General features: G+C 42.0%; 1 protein-coding gene and 1 long non-coding RNA gene across 2 annotated transcripts in view; both read right to left on the reverse strand.

Annotated features, from left to right (window-relative positions):
* Window positions 1–9,743, reverse strand: part of LOC126052714 (uncharacterized) — a 113,166-nt gene extending 103,423 nt beyond the window's left edge. The window contains exon 1 of the long non-coding RNA XR_007510128.1: window positions 9,440–9,743. This is a non-coding gene — a long non-coding RNA (uncharacterized LOC126052714). The remainder of the gene's footprint in view (window positions 1–9,439) is intronic.
* Window positions 3,239–7,850, reverse strand: LOC126052708 (deoxyuridine 5'-triphosphate nucleotidohydrolase-like). The gene is made up of 2 exons (XM_049833763.1): window positions 7,223–7,850; window positions 3,239–4,950 (listed from the first exon to the last, which is right to left on the reverse strand). The coding sequence occupies exons 1-2, from the start codon at window positions 7,766–7,768 to the stop codon at window positions 4,885–4,887; spliced, it is 612 nt and encodes a 203-aa protein (XP_049689720.1). The 5' UTR covers window positions 7,769–7,850; the 3' UTR covers window positions 3,239–4,884.
* Window positions 9,744–10,683: the final 940 nt, after the last annotated feature.

Below are 10,683 nucleotides of genomic sequence, written 5' to 3' on the forward strand. Positions count from 1 at the left end.
TTACAAGGATTACATGCTGTAATCATATAGGATGCTCCTGAAATAGTTTCTTCATCAGTGCTAACACATAAGGATATTAACTACTTAAATTACCTAACAGAGCTATCAGGAGGGGCTAGCTAGATATGTACTTTCTATCTGCTTTTGACAACAGTTGAGTTACTCCTGGAATGTGCTGTCCTGGTTTGATGTCTGAAGGTGAACGAAGATATTGATAAATCAGAGAATTCAGTATTTCTGCTTCTTCATCAGATATACTTGCACAAGAATATGTACTGCAGCTGTTCCTGCTCTGGCCCAGACCTAGAGAGGTATGCCAATGCCTTACCTCATTGTAATTCTTGTCTTCCAAGTAACTTAAATTTATTTACATCATAGGTACTTCAGCTGTGGTTCTACAACATGGTAGAAGAGTAATGAGTGCAAGGGAGTTTTTTCTTTTAGTCCCTTTAGTTTATGCTAGCATGTAATCTCTATCTGCAATTTCAAGAAAGAATTCCATGTTAATTTTAAGCATGCTTTTTAACAAGGGATTTCTACATTATAAAAAGGACTTCACTACTTTATCCCAAGGAATAAAATCTAGAACTGCTGGCAGAAGTTTCTTTCTTTTTTGATGAGAACCAGTTGCTGCAGTGGAACATGGCACACTTAGCCAGAATGTTATAAACGTATTTGTGTTTTTCTTCTTTGAGGATTTCTCAGCAAATTATGAGGTCTAAGACATTTGTCTTCCATCCACATGTCAACTTTCTTGAATGCTGGGAGAATTAAATTTGACCTCCAACCCTGACAGTAGTGAGGCAAATGTGCTGTATCAAGTCTGGGTGTAGTCTAAGGAAAACTCAGCTGAGTTGTAGTAAAAAACATGCTGGAATAGAGGCTTCTGTGTGATGAAATGTTAAACACAATACGTTTTTCAACTGCCAGAAGGGATGGTCAGAGGAATTTGGTAGGGTTCTGTACATTCTCAAATAGTGTAGAGGAAGTAGTGTACAAGTAAAAGAATCAGGTGGATGTTTTTAAATTAAGAAACAAAAATATTACCTTTCATACAATGAAACTGGAAAAGTTTGCTACTTCAGATTGATAAAGGGCCCAAAATTATGAATGGGTTCAGAAAAACATAGACATATTCATGGAAGACAAGTCCACTGAGGGCTATGAAGTGTGAAGACACAGGTACAATCTCTGGCTCAGGACATCTGTAAACTAGTGATTGCTAAAATCTTGGATGTTATAATAAGGAAGTGTCACTGTAGACTTACCCTGATCTTATAATTTTCCCCAAGTTTGTACTATTGGCCACTGATAGGTTCTGGTTCAGTATGGCTATTCTGGTATGTTTATTTTCTGAAACAATACAAGAAGTGTGATTTTTTTTATATTTTTTTTTAGTCTCATTCAGTCTAGCTGGAGTAATGCTCTGCTGTGGTTTAATAATGGGAAATACTGTATTCTTTCCTGAATAGTGAGCAGGATTGACAAGGTTACCTACAAGATCAAACTAGTGAAAGTTTGGGTTTTTTTTAAAATAAGTTTAAAAAAAAAAAAAAAAAAAGCATGAGTGAAATACAGCACCAGAAGCAGCAGCAAGTCCAGCATGTTGCAGGGGAAGCTTCATGATGTGAATAATAAATACTGTATATAGGATGAGAGAGATACAGGGAAAGTGCTATATTGAACAATCTGACTCCTGATGCTCTGAAAAACATAGAGTTTGCTCAGCAGTGGCTCTGAAAGTCTGTTGCCAAAATTCGGAATCAGATTGGACAAGGGAACACACACACTTTGCACAAGAAGATGTGGGATTTGAACCCTGTTTTGCTGACCCTTAAAAGACAGATTTCTCTAATGGTTAAGAAAATCTTGCTTCTGGTTTAGACACATGGATGTGTTGTTCTAGGGTAACATGCAAGAATACAGCAGTTGAGTTGTGGAAGACACTTGTGTTTTTATTTTTAGCCGATGGCAGTTGAGAATTACCTCAGGTTATCTTGCTCCCTATTAGTTATCTAATGGTTTAGATGTATGAACAAAGTTTATAGCTAACAAGTTATTGTGCATCAACTAGTCTGCAGTAATTGCCTCCTATGCATCCTCTTAGCCTGAAGCAGACGCAAAATAATTCAACTTAGCCAAGGTCTCAGTGAAATATAGCTAAAATAACTCTTGATCCAATACCAGAAGATAACATCGTGCAGGAAGCCTGTTCCATATTCCACCCATAACACCCCCATGTTCCACTCACAGGAGCTGGGCAATAGGTCTCACAAGAACAGACGCACAACTACTGGGAGCTCTACCATTCCTATCAATATGATGGCCAAGGAATGGGATTCAGTTATCCTGATTATGTGGCCTCTACTCATATAAAATGCTAAGATCTGTAGGACCAGGATAAGGGTTCTGGGATCTGGAAGGAGTGCATTCTGGAAAAGAGGCCTGTCTGTGCAAATAGCTTGTATCAGAAGTACGTTGGAACATATCTGGGTGTGCTCAAGGACTGTAGTGGTACTTCTATGTGTGTGCTGATATGAAGCAACAAGCTTCTGCTTTTTTAGCTGACTGGCCAAAAACATCTCCTTTGCCTTTCAGCTATAGGGTACTACAGAGCAGGATGGTGGATTTTTTCTCTCTCTTTTTTTAGCTATTAATGACCTAATACAAACTATAAAAAGTGCATCTTGATAAGTGCCTTAAAAGCGTCTATAATGATAAATAATTCAAATTATGATGTTCTTCATGAAGCTTTTAAAGTATATTAACCAGAAACTTATATAAGCAATGAAACCTACATTTCACACACACATGCATATGCAAAAAGTAATAAGTAGATGAAGAAACATAACTGCAAGAACAGAACAAAATTTTCTTAACTTCTACATTCTTCCTGTTCTGTCACTTGTTCACCATCTTCCACTCCCCTCCCCCCAACAAAAGCAAGTCAAAATCAAAGCTCCAAACTGGATTAGAAAAGGAGTGTTCATAAATGGTAATAGTACATAATAGCAGTGTTTGGTGAGATATACTACCTGTGGCAGAGGATGATCTGTTTAGGAGCTTTTTAGACAAACTAACATATGGAGTTTGGACATATGTAAGTGTTGCACAGGCACTTGTGAACAGAGTGCTTATTTGTTGGAGCGGCGGAGGAATGCACATAAGTCGACCCAATATGAGTGATAGAAGTGATTCAACTTTATTTGCACGGATAGCTCCTATTTATACAGTTTGCGATAATTATGCCTACTAGTCCTAATATGATTGGTACATTGCTAATGTTTATTCATTACTAAAACACACCCACTTGTGGTTGGCAGCTACACGTGTTCAGTAACTTTCTCATGAGAACTTCTTCAAAAGTTACTTGTGAAGTTATGCCAAGGTCACACCGTCCCTGTCTTTCTCCTGATAACAGCGAGACCAGCTGTTGTTTTTCTCCCAATATCAGTAAAGCCAGCTATTTTCAGCCAAGGCCTAGTCTTGTTGCTCAAACTGACATTCTTTCACACAGAACTCTGCTCGCACAACTTTTCCACAGGCCCATGTCCTTTTTCAGCAAGCCACTTCCCAGCAATTCCCCCTTTTTCTTTTTGTGCGAGTAGAGCTTGGTGTGTCAGCTTTGAGACTCCTTTTATCATGTACCCATACGCAATTCTAACTATTACACAGATTAATATCAATATACCCAGCCATCGTAAGGCTTCCTTAATCAATGACATTAGCCGTGGTGTTATCCCACCAAATATTGACTCTAACACCCCATCAAACCAACTAGTTTCTTGCTGGATCTTTGTGTATGTTTCTTCAGCCAATTTATCTGTTTGTGAATAGATTGAGGTAAAATTTTAACACCTGCTGTATTGCCCTTTGCAAAGATCTGTGAACACAATTAATTAAACACAGTAAAAACAACATTATACCTAATCAAATACATAAGCACACAAAAAGAGGTTTGATTAATAGCTTTAGCTAGTGACACCCAAATATTCTTACTGTCCCATGGCGTTAACCGATGTGGATCAATCACCGGTGTCACTGTCATGCTGCTTACTACAGTCAGTGTGTTCCATATCAATCTCAGCATAAGGTTTCAAATTTATGGGTAAATCAGGAACGTATCTGCCAGACATGGAGGATGTGATTTTTTGTCCAATTGCTGTCAAGGCTTGCCGTCCCGGTGCACTTAGTTGTCTTGTAGAAGTTAAGCTATCGCTGCCCCTCAATAAATCCAGCAGCGGCTGTAAGTCTGTATTTGTAATACCAAAACAAGGCCGAATCCACTGTAGGTCTCCGTTGAAATCTTTCTCCCTCTTTTTGTTTTTGAGCAATCCAGGCTTGCTTAATAACTTGGGATGCCATTTTCCTTAATAAGCTGAACAAGGTAAAACTATTACAATAGCTACAATCACAGTAACTACAATAATGCCCATAATTCTTTGAGCCAACCTGTTACCCCTAATGACCCAGACCATGAGGACTATGAGGAAAATGAACCATCCATACATTCTTGTGCCATCTTGCTCCACGAACTCAGCCCAGCAATCGGTAGGTGCCAGCTTTCTGTGGGCGTCCCCACAGAGGCAACGACGGCCTCACCGTACACCAGCCCGATGGTCTTCGGAAAATCCCAGTATTTATACATTTGCAGAGGAACGGGTTTTAGCACACGTGGCCAGCGGGTGCCAAAAGTCCGCCTTGGTTGCAATCTATGACGCATGCGCTCGCTGGCCAGGCACGCTGCACGAGTCATAGCCATCTTGTCTATTGGTTTGTGGGCTTTACGATACAGTTGCGATGCACAAAGAATCTTGACCTGTTATGTTAGCCAAGGTGACCTATACGTTAGTTTTCGGCTGAGGTAGTATTCATGTTGTCACATCATCTATGATGCTCCAGATGATGATGGTCGTGCAAATCGAACAGGAGTCCATCGTGGGCCTGTATCTGTGGAAACACAATCAAACTCGTTCCCAGGTTATTAATGGAAATAGACCTTACCCCTAATTTTGGCTTTAACTAACTTTTACATTTACCCTACACTGTCTTCCCGTAATCACGCTATGTTTAATCAAATTATGCTTAACACACTTTTTACCTAAAACAAGTTCTATATACAATAAGGCACGCTGTTCTAAAAACCTCTCTGAAGGACTCAGTGTCCGCTAGTAATACTCTATTAGTTAGAATCTGTCGGATCAGTGGCTTCAGCACCCGCCGGTGCCGTGCCAGTCGCCATTGGGACAATTCCGGGTCCAGCATCAGTGCGAAGCCATGGCTTGACCCACTTAGCTGGGATCTCCCAGTAAGTTTTACTTCTGCTGATCCGCACCATTTCCTGGATTCTGGGTCCTTATACATTACCATGATTCCTGTACTTTGTTGCGTCCTTTCTGCCTGTAAAAGAACATGATGCACTACCATTGGTGGGTCTTTGTGATCACCTGTCAGTCTAAGATAATTTAGCACAAATAAGGCTTTGGCCAATCGTTCCTCTGGGAGTAAGCCCTGGGATCCCCCTTTTTGTTTTTGCAGCATGTTCTTTTAGGGTTTGGTTGGCCCATTCGATAATAGCCTGTCCTGTGGGAAGATGTGGAATACCGGTACCATGATGAATTCCCCACAAATTACAAAATCGAGCAAATCGTGTAGAACCGTAGGCTGGGCCGTTGTCCGTCTTAATTTCTTTAGGCACACCCAGTACTGCAAAAGAAGCGTGAAGATGTCATTCAATATGTAAGGCCTTTTCTCCAGTTCGTGCCGTGGCCCACATGGCAGCAGGATAGGTATCAATACACACGTGCACAGAACGCTTTGCACCAAACCACGTGACATGGGTGACATCCATTTGCCACAACTGCAATGGCAAAAGACCTCATCGGTTAACCCCACGGCCCAAGCCCAGCCCTTCCTTTTGACAATCAGGGCATGCTTTAACGATACCTTGGGCATCAGTAAGTGGTAAGTCAAATTGCTTTGTTAACATCCTAGCGGGTTGGTGCAAGAACGCATGTGATTGCCGTGCTTTGTTGAAAACGATTCCCTGGAGGAGGCTCCCGTGGCGCTGCAACCAATTGGTCAGCTCTGTCATTTTCCGTTTCTCATCTGCACAGTGTTCTCATACCCAAGAGTTCTACCAGAGGGGTCATATCGCCATTAGTGATACCGCAAAGATTCCATACCCACTGGATATCTCCCACAAGCTTCTGGACATCATGTAACATTGAAATTTCTCATGTTTTGTGAACCTTCTGAGGTTTAGCATTGCTAGCATCTATGTGCCACCCCAAATACTTCCAAGGTGCTGCTTTTTGCACCTTTTCAGGAGTGATTATTACTCCACGATGGCTTAAGATGTCCTGCAATTGAGTTAAAATCTCATCCTGTGGCAAGTTACTGAGGAAACTGCTTTCTTACAGGCTCTGATGCCCAGGCCACATACACCTGACACGTCGTGGGGGAATTGCGCATTCATTGCGGTAACACGACCCAATGGTATCTCTTATAGGGTTCTGCCTTGTTAATCGATGGTACCGAAAAGGCGAACCGTTCAGCGCCATCTGGGTGCAATCTTTTAGATTTATAATTAACAAATCCCATTCTTCTGGAAGCATAACTGGAGATGGCAAACCTGGCTGCAGGGCTCCCATACTGTGCATCACCACATTCACAGCTCTGAGATCATGTAACAGTCTCCACTTCCCACTTTTCTTGGGAATGGTAAATATTGATGTATTCCATGGACTAGTAGAAGGAACAACTTGTCCCGCTCTCAACTGGTCCTCAACTAACCCTTGTATTTTTAGCAGCCTTTCAGAATTTAGCAGCTACTGATCAATCCAAACAGGTTCATCTGTTTTCCAGTTAATTTTCAGAATCGGCTACCCCTCAGTGACTGCTCCTAAAAAGGATGCGTCACTAACATTGCCTTCATTTGGCTCAATAAATCATGGCCTACAAGGCCAAACAATTCAGTTGGGGTAGTCATGACATACGGACACGTCATAATGTGTTCACCATTGGGGAACACAAATGTAATCGGTAGCTGACTTACTAAGGTGGCTTGTGTGCCCCCTATCCCTGCAATACCAAAGTTTGGATTCATCGATGGCCATGATGGAGGCCAAATGCATTGTGAAATAATCATAACATCAGCTCCTGTATTGATTGTCATCGGTTTCTTGACAACAACTCCATTGGGCCCTTCCAATTGCACTACCTTTTCTGGTTTACCTCTTGTTGTGTCCATGGCAAAGTACACCTGCGGTTTCCCTGTGGAGCCGAATCCACCATCTCCACGTTGTACTTCACCTGGGTTCGGAACACACGACCTGAATGGAACTAATTGTGCTATTCTGGTACCTTTAGGAATAGAAACAGGAGGGATTAAAACATGAATCATAATTTTCACAGTCCCACAATAATCTGCATCAATAAGCCCTGGGAGCACCAGTATTCCTTCTAGAGCTGTTGAAGATTGCCCCATTAAAAATGCACTAAGTCCAAACCCCAATGGTCCCTTTATGTTGACTGCGGTTTCCACATCCACTCTGGAGCTTCCTGCGGTGGTGGATCTGGTGGTTGCGAGGCTGCCTGAGGGCTGGCAGCTCAAGCCCCTTGCGTTCGTGTCGTCGCGCGAGGGGTCTCCGCGGTCGGTGTAAAGTTTCCCTTCTTCCTGTATTCTTGGTGGTATGGCTATCTTTCTTACATTTGTTGCAGCACTTACTGTTAACAGTAACTGTACATTTGCTCCTAATGTGTCCATGTTTGCCACAGTTAAAACGCTTGACCAAGGGTGTCTTACTGGCCTTGTGTTTCTTTGTAGCTCCTTGGAGAGCTGTGGCAGCGTAGGCTACTTTCTGTGACTCCACTGATCGATCTGTGTATTCTATCATATCAATGACGTCTGCATTTTTCAGCAAATTACACAATGCTTTGCGTGTCTTTTCAGTAGCATTTTCAGAAGTGAATATTTTGAACATATTTTCTTTCATGCCCTCGTTCATGTCAGGGTGGTCATAGATTGCCCTATGCAGTCTATTAATAAACTGTGCAAAAGCTTCGTTATACTCCTGTTTCACCTGGGTAAAAGCATGGCTGTACATATTGTCTGGTATGGTAAGAAAAGCTTGATACGCCAAGATCTGTGATAGATGATGAACCTCAGTGACACATTGTAACTGAGCGTTCCCTGATGCGAAGGGTCCAGTACCCATCGGCATCTGCGTGGTTACTCCCCATAGGGGATCTGTTTGTTGTCGTGATGTTGCTTGTTCCCCATCACAGAGCTTCTCCCACTGCCAGAAAAACACTAACATTTGGGCGGGTGTCAAAATCAACTGTGCTAGCTGTTTAATGTCTTGAGGTATCAGCGTATCAGCAGAAAAAATGAATTGCAGTATTTGGTGAGTTAACGCAGATTTGATTCCGTACTGACTCACAGCATTCCTTAATTTCTCAATGACCTTCCAGTCAAACACCTCCCATTTTTTCTGTCCATTTGATGCAATAACTGGGAATGCTTGGAGCATAGTCCCTTCTATAATGGCATCTTTTATTACACCCCTCCAATGTCTCTGCCTTTCTTCTGCAGCGGCTATTATAAGCGGCTATTACAGGCGGCTCCGCGTCTATCACGGGTGCATTGGTTTCCCCATCTCTTTTTTGCATTTCCTTTAACAATTCTAACATTGTCTCTTTTTGTTCTATTATTAGAGTAGCCAAGTCCTTGTTTGCATTATTTGAATCAGGGTGTATGCTAGGTATAATTTGTTCATGTTGAACGGTGGTATCTGAGGGCTGGTTTTTCGTAGGCAGATTTTTACTCACTCCCTGATTCTGTAGGGTTTCCTTTAATCGTACGGTTAGGGAGGCTTGGGAACTGTCGGATGGCTGATTAATATCGGCAGTCCCAGGGAGTGGAGCAGAAGTTAAGGGCACGAGAGCAGGCGAACAAGCTCCAAAAAGTCTCTCTCGCTGCATTATGTTTTTCTCCCCGTTTTTCCCTTTTGCTTGCAGTTGGAGAGAGAGAGCAGCAAAAGCAGACGCAGACGCTTTACGATCTGCTTTCATTTTTTACAGAGTTGTCTTAATCAATTTCCATAAAGTTGCAAGATCTTTAACTTCTTTAGACCCGTCACTGATTTCATCCCATAGGGAGGTTCCAATAGCATTCCAGGTACTAAGCTCAAAAGCTGTACCCACACTAATTGAAAGGTTTCTGTCCTTGCTTCATTAGTTTTTTAGCTGATTTATCATCGTCAATTACCATATCCCATAATATGTCTCCTAATCTACGCCATTCACTCTCCTTAAATAATAAATCTGGATTCTTAAAGCATCCCTTAACACGACCTAAAGCAACTAATCCCGAAACTTGCTTAACGCAATTTACCCCCCGCTTTTCTAAAAAGCACTGTAATAATTTTAGGGCTACCTCTTGATCCATTGCCGGCCGGCTTCTCGATACTCCTGGGTGCTACCTTGATTAAGGCACCTCGGTTAAAAAGTCTTTGCAGCCTTTTTCCAGTAGCCCTCACTGACGGCGAACCCCTTTTGGACGGTCCAGGCACGAGAGTTAACACACCAACCAAGACGATCAGCGTTCGGTTAATCTTTTGCCCCCCGGTCACTGCTACCGGTGCTTCTCAGTGTCCGTCGCTCCAATTCCCCTTTCTTCGGTCCCCGTTCGGGCGCCATTTGTTGGAGTGGCGGAGGAATGCACATAAGTCGACCCAATATGAGTGATAGAAGTGATTCAACTTTATTTGCACGGATAGCTCCTATTTATACAGTTTGCGATAATTATGCCTACTAGTCCTAATATGATTGGTACATTGCTAATGTTTATTCATTACTAAAACACACCCACTTGTGGTTGGCAGCTACGCGTGTTCAGTAACTTTCTCATGAGAACTTCTTCAAAAGTTACTTGTGAAGTTATGCCAAGGTCACACCGTCCCTGTCTTTCTCCTGATAACAGCGAGACCAGCTGTTGTTTTTCTCCCAATATCAGTAAAGCCAGCTATTTTCAGCCAAGGCCTAGACTTGTTGCTCAAACTGACATTCTTTCACACAGAACTCTGCTTGCACAACTTTTCCACAGGCCCATGTCCTTTTTCAGCAAGCCACTTCCCAACACTTATTTAAAAACAAACAAACCTGAATCAGCTGGGTTCTTTGGATGTAATGTTCACGTGAGGGATCAGAGCTCTTGGATAGGACCATCAGTTCCTATCCAGACTGTAAAAGGAGTTGCTGTTCCAAGGGAATTTGTAATCTTTGGCAGGATCAGGTAAGACATCCCTAACTGCTGTTCTGCTGAAGTCTTGTACCCACCTACAAAGTGTTTAAATTACAGAACTGCTTGATTAAAAGTAGGATGTTGAGCTCACATCCTGGACATTAGTAATGGGTTACTGAATATTACTATGTGCTCATCTCTCTGTATGTCAATTTACATATATGAACATATCTGTATGTCTCTACATGTATAGAGAGGCTGCACTTTGTATAAATTATTAAACATTCACTGAGCCTGAAAGTAACAACACCTAATTCTACAGACCATTATCTGAGTGATTTATGAGAGTACAGAGATTCATGTCCTGGATGTAGTGATTTTATTTGCATACTGTATTGGGAAAATAGAGTGCTTAGGGCTGAGGGTTTTCCAAAGGA

Source organism: Accipiter gentilis, chromosome 30, assembly GCF_929443795.1.
Source record: "Accipiter gentilis chromosome 30, bAccGen1.1, whole genome shotgun sequence".
NCBI lineage: Eukaryota > Metazoa > Chordata > Aves > Accipitriformes > Accipitridae > Astur > Astur gentilis.

Coding starts and splice junctions, on each gene's coding strand:
- LOC126052708 (XM_049833763.1), bottom strand. CDS start 7,768: ATGGACACATTAGGAGCAAATGTACAGTTACTGTTAACAGTAAGTGCT. Junction 4,951..7,222: donor CAAGAGGTAAACCAGAAAAG/GTAGTGCAATTG, acceptor GTGTTTCCACAG/ATACAGGCCCACGATGGACT.